A 27,061-nucleotide genomic window follows, 5' to 3' on the forward strand; every position below is an offset into this window, starting at 1 on the left:
TCCCAGCTACTTGGGAGGCTGAGGCAGGAGAATGGCGTGAACCCGGGAGGCGGAGCTTGCAGTGAGCCGAGATCGCGCCATTGCACTCCAGCCTGGGGGACAGAGAAAGACTCCGTCTCAAAAAAAAAAAAAAAAAAAAAAAGAGATACTTATGGGGAAAACACAATGGTTTACATGTATTTTTACACGTGAACCTCACAATACCTTTTAGATGCAAATATGGCAGCCATTCTCTTTCTCATTTTATAAATGAGCAGACTGAGACTCAGAGAACATTAAGTAATGATGGCCCAGGGTCACAAATGTCATAAAAGGCAGAGCTAGGACTGAGCCTAGGTCTTTAAAAAAAAAAAGAGAGAGAATGGGTCACCCAGGCTGTATTGCAGTGACACAATCATAGCTCACTGCAGCCTTGAACTCCTAGGCTCAAGCAATTCTCCTACCTCAGCCTCCAGAGCAGCTGGGATTACTAGGACATGTCACGAGCCCAGGTCTTGTGGCTGTAAATCTCATGCCTTTGCCATCTCCCCACTCCGTCTATACCTCTGTATAACATGCTGGTGTGAATCTCATGCCTTTGCCATCTCCCCACTCCGTCTATGCCTCTGTATAACATGCTGGCGTTTTGCAAGTGCAGTGAAGCAGGTTGTCCCCTTTGGTGCAGATTGGTCTCCTTGGCCTCTTTGCAGCATTTGGGCCTGTTTACCACACGCTGTCCTTGAAATTTTCCATCCTGCTCCTCTTAGCAGGCCTCCTCTGTCTCATCCTTAGTCCTTTTCTTCCTCTAACCATAATTTCCAAGAAAGAGCTTTCTACTCTTTGTTTTCCTCACTTGAGACTTACAATTTCAACTGCAGTCTGAAACTGTGGTTCAGTAATTGATAAGCCACTAGGATGCCACACCTCAAGAACCACGTGTCTAAAACCCAACTAACTTTCCTTCCAAAACTAACACCCTGTGCTCATTTGTTTATTCCTACCAATGGCACCATCATTTATTAGCCCACAAGTGAAATTTCAAAGTTACTTATTCATCCATTCCACATGTATGAGTGCCTACCATATGCCTTCAGGTAGCTAGTTCCCTTTTCTTACCAAGTCTTTCTTCCTTTGCAATTTCTCTAAAAAATTAATTTTCATCTCTCATCCACTCTTCCCTACATGCTCCAACCCTTTAAATCATATTAGGAGTTTTTTTTTTTTTTAGTTCTGGAACCACACCCACCTTCTTTACTTAGTGCTGCTGTCTCTTCCTGGAACTACCATTCTCTCCCTGCCACTCCCACCACCCGCCCCCCACCTTTGATGATGATCAAAGAGATCATCATCTCTTTGATCTCAGCCTCAACACACTTACTTCGAAGCCTTTCCTGATTACCCACCCCCACTTCCAAACTAAGCTAGGTCCCCCATTTATATACCCTCATAGCACACTGCAATTCTCTTAGTAATAAAATGTCTCGGCCAGGCATGGTGGCTCACACCTGTAATCCCAACACTTCGGGAGGCCAAGGTGGGTGGATCACCTGAGGTCAGGAGTTCAAGACTGGCCTGACCAACATGGTAAAACTCCATCTCTACTAAAAATTAAAAAATTATCTGGGTGTGGTGGTACGTGCCTGTAGTCCCAGCTACTCGGGAGGCTGAGGCAGGAGAATCGCTTGAACCCGGGAGGCAGAGGTTACAGTGAGCTGAGATCGCACCATTGTACTCCAGCATGGGCAATAGAGCGAGAGACTCTGTCTCAAACAAAATAAAAAACGTCTCCTCTGTTCCTTGAGGAAGGAACTATGTCCATCTTCCTCACCACTGTATCCTAGCACCTAGCACAGACTTTTCACATAATAGGTGCTCAATAAATCTTTGTTAAAAGAATGAATACACAATTCTCAAAAGACAAACAGTCAACAAATATATGAAAAAATGCTCAACATCACTAATCATCAGGGAAATGCAAATCAAAACCACGAGGTATCATCTCACTCCAGTTAGGATGGCTATTATCAAAAAGACAAAATATAACAAATGCTGGCAAGGATATGAAGAAGAAAGAACCCTTATACACTGCTGGTGGGAATATAAACTAGTACAGCCACTGTGGAGAACAGTTGGAGGTTCCTCAGAAAACTACAAACAGAACTACCATCTAATCCAGTAATCTCACTACTGGGCATTTATGCAAAGGAAAGGAAATCACTATATTAAAGAGACAACTGCATCCCCATGTTTATCGCAGCACTATTCATAATAGCCAAGATATGGAATCATCCTAGGTGTCCAACAACAGATGAATGGATAAAGAAAATGTGGCATATATACACAATGGAATACTATTCAGCCATAAAAAGGATGAAATCCTGTCATTTGTGGTAATATGGATGGAACTGAAGGACATTATGTTAAGTGAAATAATCCAGGAACAGAAAGTTAAACACTGCATGTTCTCACTCATATGTGGAAGCTAAAAAAAGTTGATCTCATAGAAGCAAGAAGTGTAACAGAGAACATTAGAGGCTGGGAAGGCAAGGGGGAGGAGTGTAGGGAGAGATTTGCTAAAGGATAAAAAATTACAACTATATAGGAAGAATAAGTTCTAGTGTTCTATACTATAGTAGGATGACTATAATATAGAGTTTCAAACAGCTAGAAGGAAGATATTGAGTAATCTCAACACAAAGAAATAATAAATGTTTTAAATGATAGATATGCTAATTACTCTGATCTGATCACTGTACATTACATGTATTGAAACATCACTATGCACCCCAATTAATATGTACAATATTACTTAAATATTACTTGTCAATTTCAAAATAAAAATTAAATGTTTTAAAAGAATGAATATAATGGCACCTATCCTATAAATACCCTGAATCACAAGACTCTGAATTATTTCAAAAAAACTCTTAGCTGATTTCCCTGACAATCTATTTCCCTTCTCAAACCTGCAACTCCAGCCAAGCTGACTGATTCCGAGAGCACTGTGCACATTCCCACCTTCATGTCTTTGCTCATATTGTCAGGTCATCTAGTCATCTAACATGCCATTTCCCCAAACTCTCCAGCACATTAAATCCCCACCTATCCTGTATTAGTCCATTTGCGTTGCTATAATGGAATACCTGAGACTGGGTAATTTATTAAGAAAATAGGTTTATCTTGGCTCACAGTTCTGCAGGCTGTACAGGAAGTGTGGTGCTAGCATCTGCTTCTGGTGAGAGAGTCAGGAAGCTCACAATCATGGCAGAAGGCAAAAGGGAAGAAGCTGGTGTATAACATGGCAAGACAGGGGGCAAGAGAGAGGGGAGGGCCCAGACTCTTTTAAACAACCAGATCTTGTGTGAACTCAGAGCAAGAACTCACTCATTACTGTGAGGAAGGCACCAAGACATTCATGAGGCGTCTGCCCCCATGACCCAAACATCTCCCACCAGACCCCATCTCCAACATTCGGGATTACATTTCAACATATTTGGTGGGGACAAATAGCCAAACAATATCACCTTCCTTCTAGATCCCGCTCAAGTTTCCAGCTCACTGTTCCAAAGTTACTATTTTGTAGTTATCATCTATGCTCCCAAAAAAGACAACTCTGAACACAAGGCAATCCATTTTCCCAATGGGAAGATTCAAATAAAGCTTTTGAGGCCAACTGGAATAAACAAACTTTTAGGGAAGTAAATAAAATAGTCTAATATCTACTTAGGACATTTTATCTATTAAATTAGCTTTATAGACATTTAAAATTATATATTATTACTACCATGGAAAAATCTGCAAAATATAATATTAAGTTTAAAAAGCAAGATGGAGAAAACTGTATAATTTGCTACCTTTTATCTAAGAAAGGGTGTTGGAACATAAGTGTTTGCTTACATTTTAAAACAAATAGGCCGACCACAGTGGCTCACACCTATAATCCCAGCATTTTGGGAGCCCAAGGCAGGCGGATCACTTGAGGTCAGGAGTTCGAGACCAGCCTGGCCAACATGGTGAAACCCCATCTCTACTAAAAATACAAAAATTAGTCGGGTGTGGTGGTGCATGCCTATAATCCCAGCTACTTGGGAGGCTGAGGCAGGAGAATCGCTTGAACCTAGGAGGCAGAGATTGCAGTGAGCCAAGATTACGCCACTGCACTCCAGCCTGGACGACAGAGTGAGACTCTATCTCAAATAAATAAATAAATAACAAATAAAAGAAGAAAAGTCACAAAAGATTTTTTTAAATAGTTACCTAGAGAGAAGGGAGGGAATAAGATGGAAGAGACAAAGATAGAAGCTAGACTTTTTTGAATATGCCTTATTTTGTAAATAATTTACATAATGTAAAATTAAAAATTTTAAAGTAATTCCCCAAAATTAAAAAAAAATGAAAACAAAGGTCAAATTGATGGTATAAATTCCAAGAGAAATTATTCTAAGTAACATTAAAACATAATAAACTGACTGAACATCCTTAGTGGCATATACTCTAAGGACAAAGAAGAATTTTAAAAGATCTGAAACTGCTTTTTGGTTATCCTATTGTTGGTTGTAGTGTTGGTGTTTTAGTATTCTGAGGCTTGTTGTGTGTTGTGAGATAAAACAAATGAGTGGCTATGTGAACTTATTCTGTCACTCCCAATGCGGCTGAGGACTGGGATTCTCGGCAAGGGAGAAAGGAGATACAGTTTTAAGACAAAAGGTAAATAAGAGCCATGCAGTCCTAAATTTGAATTAGAAGTATCAACAACAATATACAATGCGTTTTTATTTTTAATGTTTTTAAATTTACAAATTTATATTTTCTAGCTCCACCCACTCAAAGGCTTAGAAAAAAATGATCAATCAGTAGCAATGAGTATAATTAGTACCTACATTATAGTTTCTTAAAATACCATTTTGTAGCCTGCCTGCCTGCCTGCCTTCCTTCCATCCTTCCTTCCTTCCTTCCTTCCTTCCTTCCTTCCTTCCTTCCTTCCTTCCTTCCTTCCTTTCTTCCCTCCCTCCCTCCCTCTCTCCCTCCCTCCCTCCCTCCCTCTCTCTTTCTGACGGTCTCCCTCTGTTGCCCAGGCTGGAGTGCGGCGGCATAATCTCGGCTCACTGTAACCTCCCTGCCTCGGGCTCCTGTGATTCTCCTGCCTCGGCCTGCTGAATACCTGGGATTGCAGGCGCACACCACCACGCCTGGCTGGTTTCTGATTTTTGGTGGAGACGGGGTTTCGCCGTGTTGGCCAGGCTGGTCTCCAACTGCTGACCTCGAGTGATCTGCCCGCCTCGGCCTCCCCAAGTGCTGGGATTACAAACGGAGTCTCGTTCACTCAGTGCTCAACGTTGCCCCGGCTGGAGTGCAGCGGCGTAATCTCGGCTCACTACAACCTCCACCTCCCAGCCGCCTGCCTTGGCCTCCCAAAGTGCTAACATTACAGCCTCTGCCCGGCCGCCCCGTCTGGGAAGTGAGAAGCGCCTCTGCCCGGCCACCCATCGTCTGGGAAGTGAGAAGCGCCTCTGCCCGGCCACCCCCCGTCTGGGACGTGAGGAGCGCCTCTGCCTGGCCACCCATGGTCTGGGACTTGAGGAGCGCCTTGCCTGGCCGCCCCGTCTGGGACGTGAGGAGCGCCTGTGCCCGTCTGCCCCATCTGGGAAGTGAGGAGCACCTCTGCCTGGCCGCTGTGCAAACTTCCAAGTGTGAAGTGACAGCCTTCATTGTAGAATGAATGAAGACACTGGCACTGATTATATAACACCTTGGCAGCTATCTCAAGTCGTTGATGGTGGAGGTATTGGAATTATAGAAGAAAGCAAACACACAAATTTGACTAAAGGCGATTTTGTGACTTCTTTCTATTGGCCCTGGCAAACCAAGGTTATTCTGGATGGAAATAGCCTTGAAAAGGTCATATATATATGAACGTATCTGATTTTTTTCCCTGTATAATTCTTACTTTGTGCATTTGATATTCAGTTGTGTTTGTAATCACGGAAAAATAAAAGCATATATAAAAAAAATACCATTTTGTAATAAAAGGAATCAGAGCTCCTTGGAGAAATGGCTGGTCATAGGTCCCAGCCAGGAAATGTACAAGGTAAGTCTAAAACATCTTATTATGTTAGATAGTAAGGAAGCACTCGAAGACAACTAGGGTTGTGTCCAACGGACTCAGGAGCCAATTTAAAGGGGTCTCTTCCCAAAAAATAGGACAATTTGAGCATCAGTAGGGTAATGCCTACAACAGATTGACCATGTCAATATGTTAAGATTGATGAGTTCACTTTACAAGGTCACTTTTATTTTGTTTATTTATTTATTTTTAAAATAGGTGGTAGAGTTGGGGGGGGGGGGCGTCTCACTATGTTGCCCAGGCTGGTCTCGAACTCCTAAGCTCAAGTGATCCTCCTTCCTCAGCCTCCCAAAGTGCTAGGATTACAGGCGCGAGCCACCACGCCTGGCCTCACAAGGTCACTTTTAAAGTTAACTAATTGGTCACATTTGGAGGATAACACTAATAAACCAACTCATTACTTTGAAAACTGGCAAATAATTTATCTGGGCTTTCCTAGATAAATTATACCATAGAGTGGTACCACAGAGTAGATGAGAAAAGCTTCTCATTATGGAAGAGAATAAATGAAAAGGGAATGATGGAACAAAATCATTTTGCAATCCCTAATGGATTGCACTGATTTTCAACAGCCACTAACATCACAAAGGAGAGACAATCAGACATTGTATGCCTCCTAATGGGAGACCATATCACCACCCATGAGGTAATCTTACCAAATAAATTGTCCCTGAATCTGATCAAGCCTCTAAATCCAAATACCAATTTACTGAATGTACAGTAAAACAGTTCCTTGAAAAACAACACCATGGGAATACAATCAGCAAAATCCAGATTCTGTCCCCTCAAAAGTTCTAGGAGGATAGGTACTGAGTCTCATATTCATCAATGTCTACCCAGCACCCAGTACAATGTCCAGCACATGGTAAGTATCCCATACATTTCAATGAATGCTTATTAGTTTTATAAACTCTTTGATAATTGATCAGATGTTTTCTCATAAAACTATATATATAAATAATTAGATATATGAATAATTATTCATGTTGGCTCCCCTACTGGTTTTTAATATCCAGAGGATAGGAATCAATTAATTATAATACTTGGTACTGTCTTCAGACACCTGACATAGCAGAGAACACAGTGAGAATCTAGAGGAACAGAGGGAGGGAGGGTAGGAGAGATGATTGATTTCTCTAAAATTGTAACTGCAAAATATAAAGAGCAAGGTCAATCATCTCAAAAATTCAGGTTGAAAAACTTTCTTGCTGTTTGTTAGTTTCCTCAATTTAGATTGGTTAACCACAGCCTAAATTCACTGAATAATTGTTCATCCATTTTCTTTGTCTTGCCAAAGAAAACAGAGCCACTGTCAATAACCATTAGCAAAAGCATTTGAAAGGTCAGGCTTGAATGTGAATGTGTGGACTTTGCTTGAATCCTGATTCAAATAAAACAAGTATTTTTTAAAAAACTACAAGGTACTCACATAAATGTAAACAACTAAATGAAAATTTGATTATATTAGGAAACTATTTTTTCAGTATAATAATCTTGTGTGTTATGGCAGTTATGTCGTTGTTTTAAAAGCGTCTTTAATCTTTAGGGCTACACACTGAAATTTTTACTCATGAAATAATGAGTCTGAGATTTGGAGAATAGATGAACATAGATGAAACAAGATTGTGTGGCTAGTCTCTGCAACTCATGCCTATAACCCCAGAGCTTTGGAAGGCTGAGGTAGGAGGATCATTTGAGGCTGGGAGTTCGAGACCAGCCTGGGCAACATAGTGAAACCTCGTCCCTACAACAAATTCAAAAATTAGCTGGGTGTGGTGGTATGGGCCTGTAGTCCCAGCTACTCTGGAGGCTCAGGTGGAAGAATTGCTTGAGCCCAGGAGTTGGAGGCTCTAATGAGCTGTGTTTGCACCAATAAACTCCAGCATGGCCAACAGAGCAAGACCCTGTCTCAAAAAAAAAAAAAAAAAAAAACAAACAGATGGTGTGTTCATTGTTGACGCCAAGTCATGGGTACATAATGATTCACTATGCAAAATCTCTCTGCTTTGCTATATGCTTGAAATGTTCCATAAATTTCAGGCATATACAAAGTTTGTTTGAAATCATTAAAAATGAAAAGAAAGGAACATCAGGTCTCTTTGGCCTGTGATTGCTGCAGATTCCTCACCAATTGGCCATTATTCCCTCTGATACTATCATTTATTAATGGCAAAAAAGATCTCTCAATTGTGGTCCATGGATTTCTAGGGTGCTTGTAAATGGGCTTCAGAGGATCTGTGGGAGTATGTGTGAATGTGCACTTTTCTTGGGAGAGGGTCCATGACTTTCATCAGATTCTCTCACAGGGGCCTGTGACTCAGAAAAGATTAGAATCATGAGAAACACATTATATAAGCTTAGGAGAAAAAGAAAAGGAAGGAAGGAAGAAAGGAAGGAAGGAAGGAAGGAAGGAAGGAAGGAAGGAAGGAAGGAAGGAAGGAAAAAGCCCTATTTCTGAGTATCCTCTTTTCTGAACTTCTTTAGTTCACTGATAATGACCCACTACGTAAATGTGAATTGACTTGAGTGCCTACCTCAAGGACTAGATAGATAAAAAGAACTAAGAGGGTTAAATACACATTAAAATGCTGAAATTGCAAGGCAAGACTTGAGAGAGAAAGCATTGTTATGAGCCTTGAAAAATGAATGAATTATAACTGAGTAGCAGACCAGATTCTCACTTACAGTAAATGGAAATTAAAAGGCACGGGCAGAGCTGAGTCGTACATAATGGCCCCAGCTCCTGGAAGCAGCCACAGAGGCTACAGGGAACAGGGAAGGTGGGGAGCAGAGCCCACCTCAAGCTCTCTCTCTAACACACTTCCCCTGAGGCTCGTCTCTGGACCTGCATGGTGGTGGACCTGCCCAAATGTAGTAGGACCTGCCCTACTTCCTTTCCTGCAGTAGGTCTCAGACTTTTTACCTCAAAAAACCCTTTCATCTTTTTCAGTGTTTTCAGAGTATATATAATAACATTCTACTTCACTCCCACACTATCCCTGCCAAGAACCCCCCCAAAAAGTAAAGTGTTTATTGAGTTCTAATACATTCAACCATTTAAAAATCAACAAATATAGAGATGATTTCCAGAGTTTTTTTGTTTGTTTGTTTTGAGACAGAGTCTCGCTCTGTCACCAGGCTGGAGTGCAGAGGCGCCATCTCAGCTCACCGCAACCTCCGTCTCCCAGGTTCCAACAATTGTCCTGCTTCAGCCTGCCGAGTAGCTGGGACTACAAGCATGCGCCACCACGCCCAGCTAATTTTTGTATTTTTAGTAGAGACTGGGTTTCGCCATGTTCGCTAGGATGGTCTCGATCTCCTGACCTCATGATCCACCCACCTCGGCCTCCCAAAGTGCTGGGATTACATACAGGTGTGAGCCACCACACCCAGCCATTTCCAGGGTTTCTTTTCTTTTTTTTTTTTTTTTTTTTTGAGACAGAGTCTCACTCTGTTGCCCAGGCTGGAGTGCAGTGGCGTGATCTTGGCTCACTACAAGCTCTGCCTCCCAGGTTCATGCCATTCTTCTGCCTCAGCCTCCCGAGTAGCTGGGACTACAGGCGTCCGCCACCACGCCCGGCTAATTTTTTTTTGTATTTTCAGTAGAGACGGGGTTTCACCTTGTTAGCCAGGATGGTCTCGATCTCCTGACCTTGTGATCCTCCCGCCTCGGCCTCCCAAAGTGCTGGGATTACAGGCGTGAGCCACCACGCCCGGCCCATTTCCAAGGTTTCTAATCAGCAAACCAAGGTAATACACTTACATACCTCACATTGTGTTTTACCTATGTTGCCTCACTTAATCCTCAAAACAGTTCTAAATTGAGGCTAAGATCTCACAAAAGCTAAGTGAGATAAGAACTCTAATCAAGTCTGTGTTCCTTACTAACATTAGTAAGTCAGTATGCTAAGATTGCCAAAAGCAAAGAACCTCACCATTTAGTCAGATGGACTAATCATGGATTAATGCCCACAGTAAGAATAGCTAAAGATCCACATTATTACCTTCTTAAATCCTTGGCGCTCCAGAACCCTGCACCGCAAACTGCCCTTTACTGATCAGACCTCCAATAGTTCTTCATCTCCTTATTCACTTCCATCTTCCTCTTCATCCAGCAGAGCCTCAGAATGCTGGCCCTTTGGAGAGCCCATCACCAAATCTGACCCACGGGTCCCCAACTCTCCAATGCCCTCAAATACTTTCTCACTGAATAAAAACACCCTATAGCCACAAAAAAAAAAAAAAAAAAAAAAAAAAAAAAAAAAAAAATCCACAAGGACTCATGCAGCTGTTCCGGACTTCCTCTTCTCAGTGGCCATGAACTCCTGAATACCCATGAGCTTCCCATTCTAACCCTTCAGCAGCCTGCTAGGGGCCTAAAATTCCAAAATGGCTCTGGCTTCTCAGTGATTCTTTTGTTGAACCCCACTTGGAGTCACTCCTGTTCAGTATAGATTACTAGGTGGTACACTGTGATAGACAGATTAATAGTCCTCTAAAGAGATGCACATCCTAATCCTAGAGTTTGTGAATATGTTCCCTTATAATGGCAAAGAGGAATTAAGGTTGGAGACGGAGGTAAGGTTGCTAATCAGCTGATCTTACAATAAGGAGATCATCCTAAATTACGAAAACCATTATGTAATCTCAGTGTAATAACAAGGATCCTTAACGTGAAAGAGAGAGACAGAAGACTAGAGTCAGAAAAATGTGATGACAAAAGCAGGTTCTGAGAGATGCTATGTTTCTGGCTTTGGAGATGGAGGAAGGGAACTATGAGCCAAGGAATGCAGGCAGTCTCTAGAACATGGAAAAGGCGAGGAAACAGATTCTCTCCTAGAACCTCCAGAAAGAAACAGTCCCACCAACACTTTGATTTTAGTCCAGTGAGACCTGTATCACATTTCTGAACTATAGAACTGTAAGATGATAAATTTGTGTTTTTTAAGCCACCAAATATGTGGTAATTTGTTATGGCAGAAATTGAAAATCAATACATATATTATGACTTCCTGACTACCAAGACCAGGACCAATAAACTTGTTACTACCTATGGGAAACAACCAGCCTCTCCATTATCTAAGATCTGTTGCTGTTACCTGGCAGCAGATTTAGAATAGACACAATTGCTTTTCTGTGTCCTGATTACTACCATGACCCTGTCTACCCTGCCAAGGCAAACCATGAGCTAAGACGATTATCTACAGATTTTGAAGGAAGTAAATTTGCAGTCTGAATTGTCCCCAATTCTCTGCTCAAGTCTCTGCTTGACAAGTCTGCCCACATTTCTCCTACTGAAGCTCCCTAGCAGATCTGGGAAAACCAGATAAAAAGAATGCCCACAGGTTCCCCAATTCTCTCATATAGAAAGAATACCTAGTATGTGTGAGGAGAGGGTGGAGGGGTATGTGCAATGTAGTGAGAGGAGAAATTGCTATCTACAGTTGATACTTTTGTTCAATAATATGAGCAAATATTTACTGACTGCTTACCATAAACTGGCTATGACGCTCAGAAAAGTTGACCCACTCCCTATAGAGCCATTCATTCATTCGCTCAGCAAATATTTACTGAGCTCCAACATGTGCCACAGTCACTGGGCACTAGAATCCAGGTCTCCTTCAGAACTCTTGTCTTAGAGCTTTTTGAGGTCCATCATAAGACATGGGGTATAACTCTACTCCTATCAGCCCATGTTTCTCAATTATCACCCACTTACCAGGGTTTATTATTCTGAAGATTTCTGCAAAATTTTCCATTCTGAGCAGACCTGATGCACATAAAAGCCTTGGTAATTGCCCAAATTCACTTGCTTCCCCATCCACCACTTTCACCCTCCCTGAACTTTCCTTCAGTCCCCAGCACCACTTGGCTCAAATGCTGAGGGTTCCAATCTCACCAGTTTTCTCTTTCAACACTTCCTTCTGCTTGTTCTGAAAGTGCTTATCAGGAGAACTGTGAAGATACCAGGTGTCCCCAGTTCCAATCCAAAGTAGGGTCTTTTCTTAAAGCTTTCTGACTTCCTTCCTCTATTACTACCCCCTATGAAAAGCTCATTGACTCTTAAAATTTCAATAACCAGCTGGGCGTGGTGGTCATGCCTATAATCCCAGCACTTCAGGAGGCCAAGGGGTGAGGATCGCTTGAGACCAGGGATTCGAGACCAGCCTGGGCAACATAGTGAGACTCTGTCTCTATAAAAATTAAAATAAAAAAAATAGCTGGGCATAGTGGTTCATGTCTGTAGTTCCAGCTACTAGGGAGGCTGAGGTGGAAGGATCACTTGAGCCCAGGAGGTCGACACTGCAGTGAGCTGAGATCACACCACTGCACTTCAGCCTGGGCAACAGAGTGAGACCCTGTCTCAAAAATAAATAAAAATTCCATAACCACCTTCAGAGATCTCATCAAAATGATGACTAATGTAGGTCTTCATTAACTCATCCTGAATTATACCAATAGCCTCCTAGCTGGCCTCCCTCATTGCAGTCTCTTCCCATCCTGTCTTCCCAAACACTTAGTAAGTGCTTATTCAGAGCCAGGTACTGATATAGGCATCAAAGACACAGCTACAGTAATGCACAGTGATTAAGGGCACATCCTTTGGAGAGACGCAGCCCCGGGTCTGGCAGGGTCACAAGCAACTCTGGCACTTAGAATTACTTAACCTCTCTATGCCGGGAGGAGTGGCTCATGCCTATAATCCCAGCACTTTGGGAGGCCGAGGCAGGTGGATCACCTGAAGTCAGGAGTTTGAGACCAGCCTGGCCAACATGGTGAAACCCCATCTCTACTAAAAATACAAAAAAATTAGCTAGGGGTGGTGGCAGGCACCTGTAATCCCAGCTACTTGGGATGCTGAGGCAGGAGAATCACTTGAACTTGTGAGGTAGAGGTTGCAGTGAGCCGAGATCACGCCATTGCACTCCAGCCTGGGCAACAAGAGTGAAACTCCATCTCAAAAAATTAAAAATTAAAAATTTAAAAAGAATTACTTAAACTCTTTATTATCTTTGTTTTCTCATTTGGAAAATGATAATAAAGTTGCATAATTCTCAGGGTTATAGAGAGCATTAAGTGAGATAATGCATGAAAAACGCTTAGCATAGTACCTGGCACATGGCAAGCACTCAATAAAAGTTAACAGTAACAGCAAATGGAGCTGTCAGGTGAGCAACAGAGATGAATATGTATATTCCACAAGTCAGAGTTCACAGAAGATAGCACTTGGTAGGTGTTGTGAGCAGAGGAGAGTGAGTGACGAATATAATAGAATGATATGCAGTCAGACCTTGAAGGTTAAAATGGAATATTCTTGGTGGAGAGGAGGGGAAAGATTTTCCAGCTTCAATGCCTGAGCAAAGGCACAACATAGAGGGAAGAGATGTGTAATGAAGTAATGGCCATCTGTCACTCTGTGCCAATCCTGACTAGACCTTGAGCTCCTTAAGGGGAGGCATCTGGCTTTGGATACGGGAGAGCTGCTCATTCACTTATGCAATTGAGCACCAATTTTATACCAGGCACTGTGCTAGATGAGAAGATTTTCAGCTTGTCCCCTGCCCTCAAGAAGCTTCTAACTGAGATGATAATAAATAAGAAACCAAAAGAAGAATATTTCAGGTAAGTCATATGTTATAAGAAAATAAAACAGGATCATCTTAAAGAGAGTGACTGGGATGACGGTTCAGAGAAAGCCACTCTGAAGAAGTGACATTCTAGTTGAATCATGAGAAGGCCTGGGTAAAACAGCATCCGGGGCAGAGGGAATGACAGGCACAAGACCCACCTGAGGTATGCAAGACTCACTGTAGTGAAGAAACAGAAAGCCAGAGGAGGTGCAAGAAAGAGAGTGGAGGAGAGGCAGTCCTGGGAGGGTGGACAAGAGCCTGATTGTATTCAGGCTTGGTAGGCCATGATAAAGAGTTTGGATTTTATTCTAATATGCACCAGGAAGCCACTGAAGGTTTTCAAAATAAGACATGACATGATCTGATTCATGTTTTTAAAAGCTCCCTGTGGCTGCCATGTGGAGAGTAGTCTTATAGAAGGGCAAGAAAGAAAGCAGAGAGAACTGTTAGAAGGCCGGGGCAGTAGCTCACATCTTCCAAAACAGTGCAGCCTTATGATATTTAGAGGAGATGTCTGGAACCTCTCTGTTTACATCAAGTTACACAATCTGCTCACTTTACAAGGCCCATCTCCACACAGCCTAGTTAGCACATAGAAGGTTTAACTGGTCATTGCCAATCAGTTAACTGTCTCTCCCCCAAGTCTTCCCCATTTCCCTTCCTCCTTCTACCCTCATTCTCTTTTCCTATCTCTCAAATTTCCATTTGCCTATTACCTGACTGCAGCCTTCATGAGGCCCTACTGTTCCCATTGCATTCCTTTTCTTCTCCTCACCCTACTACCACCCAAGAAAGTTTCACAAACTAGATATAAAGGAGATATTTTCTATCCTACTCCAGAAGTACTCAAGAATTATTAATTTCACAGAACAGTAACAGAAACCTAAGGGTTATGATGCCCTCAATAATACAACCTGTAAACATTCTGCATGTTAAGGACACTGTATCCTCACATCCATTCCAACCTATTCTCCCCACTGCAGCCAAAGAAATCTTTCAACAGGAAAATCTGGGGCAGGCATGGTGGCTCACGTCTGTAATCCCAGCACTTTGGGAGGCCGAGGTGGGCAGATCACGAGGTCAGGAGATCGAGACCATCCTAGCTAACATGGTGAAACCCCGTCTCTACTAAAAATACAAAAAATTAGCCGAGCGTGGTGGTGGGTGCCTGTAGTCCCAGCTACTCTGGAGACTGAGGCAGGAGAATGGCGTGAACCTGGGAGGCAGAGCTTGTAGTGAGCGGAGATCGCACCACTGCACTCCAGCCTGGGCAACAGAGCAAGACTCCATTGCAAAAAAAAAAAGAAAAAAGAAAAAAAAAAGAAAATCTGTTCATGATCTCATTTGTTCTCTCATGCCCTCTCTCTCTCCTGGTTAGGAAAGACCCCCTCTCTCCCCTTTCCCCTCTACTTAAACCCCTTCAGTGGCTTCCCCTTGTTCCTCAGATAAATGTCAACTTCCTCAGCATGGGCTCCAAATGGCTCTGTGTGTTATAACCCCAGAACACATCTCACATACCATTCCCCTCATTGCTCCTTGTTGCTGCACCACACTGGCCTTATTTCAGGTCTCTAACCAGGTGTGTCCCCCTCTGCCATAGGTCTTTTGTGTAGCTGTTCTCTTTGCCTCTCAGGCCCTGTGATCCCCCTCTTCCCTCAGTTAACATTTGTTCATCCTTTAGCTCTTTGCCCAGATTTTCTTCCTTAGCAAAATCTTCTCTGAGACCATGACTGGAACCACTGTTATATACGCTTATGGCACTGCCTATCTTTCTTCAAAGCATTTATCACAGTTTATAATATTTATTTGTGTGATATTTGATTAAAAATAGTACTTCTCCCCTCCCCCACTAGATGATACGCTCCAGGAGGGCAAGAACATTGCCTATTTTTTCTTACCATTGTATCCCAAACAGAGATTGAATACATTTAATAGGCTTTAAGGGGGTTAGATATGGATTTTCCAAAATCTTAGATATTGTTCTTTTCCGATGGAGCAAGGAAAGAAGGATGTATCTTCTATTAATAGTAGCAAACTATTAACCGGGAAGAAGAGGAGAGAGTCAGTGTCTGATATTCGTTTTGTTGCAAACTCAGGATATTTCCCCTGCCTCCTCTGGGAAACTATCCCTGAGGTCAACATGGCACTTGTTTCCAAGACGTGTCATCCTTCATGAGATGGCCCATTACCCTCTTCAGAGCCCTCTACTTCAGACTTGCCTCCTCTTCCAGCCCTCTTTCCAAGGCAGAAACCACACCATCTGATTGCACAGGAAACGGGCAGTGAGAATTCAATGGGCTGCCACTCATTCACTCTGTGTCACACAATAAACATTACTCCACAAAGCCCTTTCACAAATAGCACTTCGTCTGATCCTCAAAACAACCCTGTGAAGCAAGCAAAGCTGACATAACTATTCCCATATTAATAGCTGGGGAAACTGAGGTTCAAAGAGGCAAGTGACTTACTCAAGGTCACAAAGTTTGTGTGAGGCAGAGGTAGGATTTCAAACTACAGACTCCAATGCTTTTCCTTACATTAGCCGCCCCAACAGTTCTAATACCAGTTACTTAACCTTGGTTTTTTAATTCCCTTAAATAAGCACCTGTTCCTGACCACGCCACACATCCTCAGCCCAGTCTGCAGTCCCGACCCAGAAGTTTTCAGGTGTCTGTGCAATGGGGCAGAGGGAGTCACAAACCGGGTTACCCTATCCGGGATTGGCCCCAGCCTCCACAGTCTTTTCTGCCTTTTCCTCTGAACCACTGAGGAACCAGAAACCCCCAGAAATAAAAACACAAAGAGAAGACGTGCCCCACCAGAGCAAGGTCCCTGCTACCCTTTCTGCCCGCGTTCTGGCAGGACAACGCGAGGCCAGACGCCGGCCCCTTCCAACAGAAAGACGAGAGGAGAACAAGAGGTCGCCGCCCGCCGGCTGTCAGGGCTCCTGGGCGGGCGGCGCAAGGGATGCGGCAGAGATGGGCCAGATCCCAGGTTCGGCCCAAGGTCACTCTCTCGCAGCCCCGGCCCGGTCCCCAACCGCCCGGAGCGCCCCCTGCTGTCCCGGGCTGGCCTCCCCTCGCCCTCAGGGAGCGGCCCGGTAAGCCTGGGCTCGGGGGCAGAAGGAAGGAGGGTGGGCAGAGGATGAGGAGGCTGCGCCCCGGGGAGGAGCGGGAGGCGCGGGAGGCGGGGCCCTACCTGATAGCTGAGGACGCCGTCCGGCTCGTTACTCCCGGCGGCCGGCATGGCGGAGCCGAACTAGGTCTCCCCCGCGGGCTCCAGGCCAAGCGTCAGCAGCCCGCGCGCTCTGGTCGGGTCTGAGCGGATCACTCGAACGGCGACCCCTACCCCGGAGCCAACGGTCAACCATCAACCGCCGCCGCCTCCATAGCCACCGGCCCGCGAGGCATCCGCCGCAACCAATCAGCGAGAGGCCTGCGCAGCCAATCAGGGCGCGGAGCACGGGAGGACGCTGTCCGGCGGTACCCTGGGCTACCGCGGGGAGGGGGAGGAGCCGGGGAGCCAACCGCTCCAGGGCCCGGTTGCCTTGGAAACCGCCTCCCTCCCTTCAGGGGCCTCTGGGCGTGAAGGTCCTTCCAACTGCTTGCTAGAAAATCTCTGCTTCTATTTGCAGCTGCACCTGACCCTTGAAAACTGGGAAAGTGTCGGTTTTGCCTATTCTGATTTCATTCCTTGGGAGATGATGTTTAAATTCCGGAGAAACATCCTTCGCGATTGCAGGAGGAAGTAATTGCGGATGAGGGGAGAGGGCCTTCTAAAATTAATTGTTTTTCCTTGAGCTAATGGCCAGATTAAAGAGCATTAAATTGAAGAAGGCAGGCAGTGTCAGGCCCCCTCACAGTCTCACTATGACTTAGGTCTTCTTCTTGAGTCTCAAGTCAGAAGCAAAACACACGGACAGGGTTGAGCTAAGGATGACCGTTGAAGCAATTCCACAAAAAGGCTTCCAACTTTTCCAGGAAATGATCAAGGCAAATTATTATTTAACAACAGAACTATTGACCTAACACAAGGTTAGAATATCATGAATAATGCATTCGATTTGATTTGGATTTATAAGAAAAGAGAGGCTGGCTAAAATCGAAGCAACCCTCTCTCCTCAAGAAAAAGAAAGGTACCTTTTGGGGTTTTTCGGGTTTTTTTTTTTTTTTTTTTTTTTTGAGACGAAGTTTCACTCTTGTTGCCCAGGCTGGAGTGCAATGGCGTGTTCTTGGATCACTGCAACCTCCGCCTATCCAGTTCAAGCGATTCTCCTGCCTCAGCCTCCTGAGTAGCTGGGATTACAGGTCCCCACCACCACGCCCGGCTGATTTTTTTGTATTTTTAGTAGAGACAGGGTTTCACCATGTTGGCCAGGCTGGTCTGGAACTCCTGACCTCAAGTGATCCGCCCGCCTCAGCCTCCCAATGTGCTGGGATTACAGGCGTGAGCCACAGCACTCGGCCATGGGGCCTTTTGTTTTATATGCACTATCATACCAGACTTCAGGTAGGTCCAAATTTGGGGTCAGGGGAAGAATTGTTGCAAATAATTCTCAGCCCCCTAAAGAAGCTACAGTTGGGAAACATAGTCTGATACATGTTAAAAGTTTCCACCCCTGCTTACCATCCTTTGTGTTGGTCCTGAAATTGGAAACAAGGTTGGGCCTCAATATCCCCGAAGCAGAATTGTATTTCTGATGTCCTGTATAAGCCTCCTGTCTAGTCTCTGAGTTTTAGAGTTCATTGCCACACACTCCATCCATCTCTTTACTAATCCTGTCATCTTGAATCTGGAATTCACATCCTACCCTCATCCCCATTTTTGTCCATCAAAATCTTAACCATCCTTCAAAGTTAATCTCAAAAGCCACCCTCTTCCAAGAAGCCTTTCTTTATTCTACTGTCCCTGATACCCCTAAAAGATGTCACCTCACCCTCCCCAGAATTCTCAAAGCACTTCATACCTTTCTTATAGCAGTTGCCATGCTGTAGTTATTTAAGTAATTCATATGTTGACTTTAGCTTAGTAAAATATTATAAGTTCTTTGAAAGCAATGATTATTTTTCTTATGCCTTTCTGTATACTCAACAGAGCCTCAACCAATCCCAGGCACATAGAAGGTACTTAGTAAATATGAATGCTTTTAATTCAATCTAATAAAAAATGTATTGCACACCTACTAATGAACAGGCCCAAGTAACACTGTAGAGGCAGAGAAATCTAAAATATATCTCTCCAAGGGAGCTTAACAGGCTTATCAGGGAAACAGGATATATGTTAATGAATAATATTATATAAACCACGAAGATTGCAAAAATTCAGAAGAGAAAATGATCTTCAGGAAGGTTTCACAGAGGACATGGATTTGAGCTAAGTCTGAAAACATGGGTAAGATTTAGCTGACCCAAGGTAAGAAGAGCAAGCATCTAAAGTCTTAGGCAAAGACTTAAGAATAATAATGCACATGGCCCATTCAGGGTAGCCACAATTTGGGCCAAAGCAGAAAGTTACTGAGAAGAGCAGTGGGAGGTAATAGTTGTGATAGAGAAAGGCTGTGGGCTGGGCATGGTGGCTCACACCTGTAATCCCAGCACTTTGGGAGGCCAAGACAAATGGATCCCTTGAACCCAACAGTTCAAGACCAATCTGGGCCAACATGTAGAAACTCCATCTCTATTTTTGAAATGCAAAAAAATTAGCCAGGCATGGTGGCATGCACCTGTAGTCCCAGCCCCTCAGGAAGCTGAAGTGGGAGGATCACCTGAGCCCAGGAGAGGCTCCAGTATACCACTCCACTCCAGCTGAGGTGACAGTGAGACCCTGTCTCAAAAAATAAATAAATAAATAAATAATAATAAAAAATAAAAGGCCGTGATCAAATTGTGGAGATCTGGCTAATTCATTCAGACTTTATTTTTCTTATATGATAAAAAGCAGGACGCTGAAGGCTTTAGGGAAAACTTCCACACACCAGAACCTGGGTTTAGCAGTATAAATGCATTGTGTCATTTAATAGCCATAATGTCTCTACTCTTTTTCTATTTCACAGGTAAAAAACTGAGGCTCAATGAAGTTAAGCAACTTACTCAAGGCCAGGCAGTCATGAAGCTGGGATTCCATCATTCATCTATTAATTCAAAACACTTTTGCTGAGAACCTATGTATCGTGCCCTATGTTAGGTGTTGGGAAAACAGCAATTAAGACAGTGTCCTTGGCCTCATGAGCCTTACAATCGAGTGGGAGAAAGTAAACAAGTCATCAAACAAAATAATCACTAGTTATCATCACTACTGTTAAGTAAATAAAGGGTTATGTGATCAAGAGTAACTGGCATAGGATAGGGAGAGCTTCTCTGAGGAGGTGGGGAAAGATTCACCTGAGGAGATGAGTCAAGAACAAGCTCTCTGATTCTAGAGTTCTTGACCACTATGTTGTATTGGCCTATAAAAATTGTACCATCTCCAAAATCTGCCCTTAGGGGAGAATGGATTAGAGGGGGAAACCTGAGGCAGGGCGTCAGAAAGACTGACTCTAGCAACGTGGTCATTCAGGAGCCAAGGATGGTGGCCAAAGGAAAGATGTGCCCACATCCCCCACTCCCCTGGAAGGCAAGTCCCAGCCGTGGCAGAAGTGGAGTAGGTAGGGTAGGGAAAGGAATTGAGAAGTAGTGGTGATTCCTGGGAGCTCTGGTGGGTCTGACTTCTCTGCAGTACAAACGTGGAAAAAGTCAGAACCTCTGGCCCTTGACTCCAGGGTCAAGAGCCCCATCTTCTGGCCTATTGTGCAAATTACAAAAGGAAGTAGGCCACAAAGGCAGCAGCTAAGGCGGCTGCTATCTGGGGCACTGCAGAAGACAGGCTCTGTCCTCCCAGGGATGATCTGGTCTCTCCTTCCTAGAAAAAGCTGGTTCGCTTGGCTCTAGGCACGAGGCTCCTAACACCTACTGCTCCTTACCCTGATTGGAAAAGCTCAAATACATGGCTCTCAGTCTGGCTGGCAGAGAAGTCCTAGTGGAGCTGGAGGTATTCAGCCAAGGACATCACCTCACACTGATTATTTTTCTAAAGAAATCAGAAAAAAAACAGCAGAACAGAATTCAGAGCCTTCTTGAATCTTCAGTCAGCCCAGAAAGAGGCATAAAGTGGACAAGAAAATGGAAAATACATGTGTAGAGGCAGAGACAGCACATGCACACACACACACACACACACACACATACCAATAGGGAGGCAGGGAGGCATGCTACATGGATGGCCTCACTTCATCCTTGCAACAACTCTGAGGTAGGCACTATCATCCCATTGTATAGATTAGAAAACTGAGGCTTGAAGAGGTAACTTCCCCAGGTCACACAGCCAGCACAGTTAATAGATGGAGACACTAGACTGTGAGCTCAGAAGAAATGATTCCACAGTGCATGAGCTTTACCACCCTACTGTCTCCCATGGGGATGCCTGGGAACTTCATCCTTCTCTAACATTCATAGGCTCCACTCTTTCTTTGTGGCTTCCTGATGTGGCCATCCTTCTAGATTTTGTTTTAGACCTATTCTTTCTCTTCTATAATACCAGTGGTTCTTAAACTTTGGGGAAAGCGGTGGGTCTTGAACTCCCTGGAGATGTTATAAAATCTGTGGATTCTCTTTTTCAGATAAGTAAACAAAGCCCCAAATTTTGCATATAATTGTAAGGATGTGTTCATAGACTTCTCAAGGAAGCATGAGGCAGCTTATGTATATGATCCTTAAATATCCTGAAAGACATTGAGATTCTTCTATTCAGAGACAGACACAAATATAAGAAACACAAAAAGTCTGAGAAAATGTTCTTAAATAATTTGCAACCAGTTTTTTCATCGAAAGCATCTTAACTCCTCCATCAGTTTACTCTGTCTCTTGTTCTATGTGAACTGTCCAAAGAGCCACCGGGGCCAAGGTCTTAGGGTTTACTTGCAATTAAATAGGTCCCAATTTCCAGCTGCGTCTTATACCTGATTTTATTTCTCCACTTTCCTCTTACTTACACATCTAAACCCAAGATATGGTTGGAGGAAAAGATGTCGGGATCTGAGGAAAGACTTAATTAGGGCTTGTTCGTGCTGTGTCTGGGAGCATTTCCTGTGGAAGGGAGAGGCGATAGGGGGAGTGAGAGAGATTCTTTGTCAAGCTGAAAAGGTTATGCAGGTGCATGATTTGCTTTCAGCCCTTGCCAAGTCACAGCATATTGAAAGAGACTACAGAATACAATTTTCATTGTTCACAGCATGCTGCCAGCCTGGAACACTACACATCCCAGGGAAGAGTCTGAGGCGCCACAAAAGCCGAGAGCCAAGCTCCTGGCTGTGAAAATCGCTCCCCACTATTCGTCATCATCAACATCATCCACAGAACTTCGTTACACCACACTCAGTTACACTTTGCTCCAGACTGAGAGAGGCTCTGGGGCAGAATTCAAGTGAAATGGCAAAACCTGACTTCTGCCTTCTTTAGTGTCACTATTAAGATATTTGGACAGAGGCAGAAGTAGGGGAAGGGACCTCTAGAGGGAGCAGAACAAAACAGAAAAGCTGGCTATAAAAAAACTGTTGTCATCTGCAAGTCAAGAATAGGCCTTGGAGGAGAAAAGCTGTAGGACTTCCAGATCCAGATGGGAAGCCATTCAGAAATTTGAAAGCAGCAGGTGTTAACCAAGGACTACTTGCCAAGTCCTTGATACAAGAGCTGAACACATTCATAGTCAATACATTTATCTTATCCATGTCTAACCAAACCTAACCCTGCTTAGAAATCAGGTCTATTTAAAGTGATTTCACTCCACATCTTATCTATTTAGGGATAAGACCTCCTGAGCTTGTTATACTAAGTATTATACTAAGTAGGGAAGTTCTTATTTCACTTTTAGCCCATAGGCCTGGGATAGCTTTAAGGTGGCAGCAAATTCAATACCTGACATTTGTAATCACTGCTATCTCATTTATCTTCAATGGATTGGTAAATGTACATAGAACACTTGAAGTCTAAGGAAGTGGAAATGTAGCTAGGTATAGGGACTTGCCCAGGGCAGTTAATAGCAGAGCTGGGTCAAGAACTACTAACACTTTCTACTTAATTGTATGGCTTCCTAGAAATATAATTCCAGTCAGCCATTTCCTGCATAAAATTGAATTGGCTTCAGTGAAACAATGAAAATGTGAATCTTCTTTAGAACTGACATTAACTCCTCCCCCACAAGCAAAAGCCCAGGGTTTCTCCTCTGTTAGCCTTTCCCATAAGATGAGAGTTTTCACATAATTTCCACTTTGGAAAGCTTGTCAGTGACACCCATTCATTAGTTTACTGAGAAAACTCCCATGGAGTTCTGAAAATAACTATTACTGAAGCACATTATCTGACATAGATATAAATTCAATCCAAGCTACTCTTACTTCCAGTGATATTTCCCTTGAGGCCTTTTATTTTGCAGTTATATATATATTTAAAAAAAGATACCCATTCAGACATTAGGACTGGGGCAAAAAGGAATAGAGATAGAATGTGAATTTATTTCACTTATCTTTTTTCTATCTCTAACGTTTTACCAAATTGAAAGGGCCAGCCCCCTCCTTAAAGAAGGCAGAGTTATTTAGCCCTTTCTACAAACCAACAGAAAATATAAGAAAGAGTATTTGCTAGATTTACCAAAAACCAGAGCTATAAGATGGTTAGCCAACAAATAGCAGAGGAAAAAATACAATCTTAAAACACATGTAAGGATAATCAGCTTTGTTTGGGGTAGGCAAAATGGATTAGAGCCATTATAATTAGACTATAACTCGTATATCGTTTTGGGTCTCTCCGGAACTTGTCCCTGCCCCCTAAGAATTCTTGGAAGAAACTTAAATGTCCTGTAGACCAGTTCCTATCCAACACAATTCCCCTCCACTCCATCCCAGAGAAGGAGCCACCTGATTTTCCCCGGATATCTCTAGTCACAGAGTACTCACCATCGAATGAGGCTGGCAGCCCCATTCCAGGTTCGATTTGCCTCCTTGAAACTTTCACTCTTCATTCCAAGTGCTCTCCTCTGTAGCTCCAAAGGCAAAATCTGCTCACTCTTCTACGTGACAGCCCTTCAAATTCTTGTAGCCCATTATGATATCTTCCCTTGTTCTTATCTTTCTGAGACAGGGCATGATCAGGATAGGATTACTGTCTCCAGTAAGCCACTTGCACCCCTGTAATTCCAGACTGCCAGGAGTCTGGAATTTAGCAATGGAATGCACAGTTTAAAAAGACTTACAGCCAGACATGGTGGCTCACGCCTCTAATCCCAGCACTTTGGGAGGCCAAGGCGGGCGGATCACCTGGGGTCAGGAGTTAGAGACCAGCTTGGCCAACATGGCGAAACCATGTCTCTACTAAAAATACAAAAATTAGGCCGGGCACAGTGGCTCACACCTGTAATCCCAGCACTTTGGGAGGCCGAGGTGGGCAGATCACGAGGTCAGGAGTTCGAGACCAGCCTGACCAACATAGTGAAACCCTGTCTCTACTAAAAATACAAAAATTAGCCGGGCATGGTGGCGCACACCTGTAGTCCCAGCCACTCGGGAAGCTGAGGCAGGAGAATTGCTTGAACCCGGGAGGTGGAGGCTGCAGCGAGGCGAGATCGCCCCACTGCACACCAGCCTGGGCGACAGTGTGAGACTTCATCTCAAAAAAAAAAAAATAAATACAAAAATTAGCTGGGCGTGGTGGCGCATGCCTGTAATCCCAGCTACTCAGGAGGCTGAGGCAGGAGAATTGCTTGAACCCAGGAGGCGGAGGTTCCAGTGAGCCAAGATCATGCCATTGCACTCCAACCTGGGCAACAGAGCAAGACTCCATCTCAAAAAAAAAATTCAAAAACTAGCCAGCCGTGGTGTTGCATACCTGTAGTCTCAGCTACTCAGAAGGCTGAGGCGGGAGGGTCACTTCAGCAAGGGAGGTCGAGGCTGCAGTGAGCTGTGATCGTGCCAACTGCACTGGGTGACAAAGGGAGACCCTGTCTCAAATATAAAAAAAAAAAAAAAAGACCTCCATCAAACAGGCAAATTCCCCAGGCCAGTGGGTACTACTTAGGACAGCGCTAGTCCTAAGCTGGCAAAATGCCAAAGGTACAGATTATTTCCAGCATATGAGTCATGGCTAAAACAAGGTAACTCAGAAAGTTTGAAAGATAAAAGAATGAGCAAAGGTATACCACGTAAATTTAAAAAAAGGAAGAGAGTAGAGGTCATGCTCTTACCTTTTGGTAGTATTGATTTCAAGGGGAAAATTATTCAACTAGACAAATATAGGCACTATATTATTATATTTAATTTTATTTTAGATTTGGGGGTACATTTGCATATTTTTTATGTGAGTATATTGTGTAATGCTGGGGACTGGGCATCTAGTATACCCATTACCCAACTGGTGAACACTGTACCTGATAGGTAAATTTTCAGTGCTCGCCTCCCTCCCATTCTCTCCCCTTTTGGAGTCCCCAGTGTCTGTTATTTCCATATTTGTGTCCAAGATCGGCACTTTATAACAATAAAGGTTTACATTACAGTGAAGATATAATAAATATCTGAGTAAACAAATAACATAGCAACAAAGATATAAAACAAAGTTTACTGGACATACAAGAAAGAATCAACACACATTATTCTGAGAAGAGCTTATTTTACCTCTGTCAGCCTGTGACAGAGCAAGACAAAACATAACTAAAGCTCACAATTGGAAAACCTAGAGGAAATGGATAAATTCCTGAACACCTACAACCTACCAAGATTGAACCAGGAAGACACAGAACACCTGAACAGAGCAGTAACAGATACCAGGATTGAATCAGTAATAAAACATCTCCCAACAAAAAAAAAAAAAACAGAACTGGATGGCTTTCCTGCTGAATTCTATCAAACACTTAAGAAGAACTAACATCAATTCTTCTCAAACTATTCCAAAAAATCAAGGAGCAGGGAATTCTCTCTAACTCATTCTATGAGGCCAGCATTACTGTGACAGCAAAATTAGGTTGGTGCAAAAGTAATTGCGGTTTTTGACTTTTTTTTTTTTTTCCAATGGTAAAAACCACAATTACTTTTGCGTCAACCTAATAGACAAGGATATAACAACAACAAAAAGGAAAACTACAGGCCAATATTCCTGATGAACATACAGGCAAAAAACCCTCAACAAAATCAAACCAAGTCCAACAACACATCAAAAAGATACTGCATCATGATCAAGTGGGATTTATCCCAGGGATGCAAGAATGGCTGAACATATGCAAATCAATATACATCACATGAACAGAACGAAGGACCAAAAACCATGATTATTTCCATAGATGCTAAAACAGCATTTGGTAAAATCCAACATCCTTTCATGATAAAAGCTCTCAACGTATTAGGCATAAAAGAAACATACCTCCATATAATAAAGGCCCACATGTAATAAATCCACACCTAATATACTGAATGAGGAAAAGCTGAAAGCCTTTTCTCTAAGAACTAGAATAAGACAAGGATGTCCACTTTCACCACTCTTTTTTTGAGGTAGGATCTCACTCTGTCACCCAGGTGAGCGTACAGTGGCACAATCACAACTCATTGCAACCTCAACCTCCCAGACTCAAGTGACCTTCCCACCTCGTTTTATGATTTTCTGTAGAGATGAGATCTCGCTATGTTGCCCAGGCTAGTCTCAAACTCCTGAGCTCAAGTGATTCTCCTGCCTAGGCTTCCCAAAATGCCAGGATTACATGTGTAAGCCACTACATCCGGCCCACTCTTATTCAAGATAATACTGTACGTCCTAGCCAGAGCAACCAGGCAAGAGAAACAAATAAAAGGCATTCAGATTAAAGAGGATGTCAAACTTTCCCTCTTTGCAGATGACATGAACTTATATATAGAAAAACCTAAGGACTCCACCAAAAAACTCTTAGAACTGACCAATAAAGTCAGTAAAATTGCAGTATACAAGGTAAACATATAAAAATCAACCTTCCTTCCTTCCTTCCTCCCTTCCTTCCTTCCTTCCTTCCTTCCTTCCTTCCTTCCTTCCTTCCTTTCTTTCTTTCTTGCTTTCTTTCTTGCTTTCTTTCTTGCTTTCTTGCTTTCTTTCTTTCTTTCCCTCTCTGGCCCAGGCTACAATCTACTCGGCTGGCTGCTGCCCGCGCCGCGGACTGCCTGGGACTGCCGCCGCCCGCCACCGCTGCCTGCCTTTTCTCCTTTGGATGCAGGCACGCGTTCGCCATCTTGGCCACGCTGGTCGCCAGCTCCTGACGCCGAGTGCTCTGCCCGCCTCAGCCTCCC

General features: G+C 43.5%; 1 protein-coding gene across 4 annotated transcripts in view; it reads right to left on the reverse strand.

Annotated features, from left to right (window-relative positions):
* Positions 1 to 27,061, reverse strand: part of SLC4A8 (solute carrier family 4 member 8) — a 134,634-nt gene that overhangs the window by 81,283 nt on the left and 26,290 nt on the right. For 3 of the 4 annotated variants that reach the window (XM_055294793.2, XM_055294792.2, XM_063610480.1), the window contains exon 1: positions 16,933 to 17,137. The exons of the other annotated variant lie outside the window; for it this stretch is intronic. In XM_055294793.2, coding sequence (XP_055150768.1) covers positions 16,933 to 16,980 — 48 coding nt within the window. In that variant the 5' untranslated portion in view covers positions 16,981 to 17,137. Of the gene's footprint in view, positions 1 to 16,932; positions 17,138 to 27,061 lie in introns of those variants that run through there. 4 annotated transcript variants of the gene reach the window in all.

Source organism: Symphalangus syndactylus, chromosome 10, assembly GCF_028878055.3.
Source record: "Symphalangus syndactylus isolate Jambi chromosome 10, NHGRI_mSymSyn1-v2.1_pri, whole genome shotgun sequence".
Lineage (NCBI taxonomy): Eukaryota > Metazoa > Chordata > Mammalia > Primates > Hylobatidae > Symphalangus > Symphalangus syndactylus.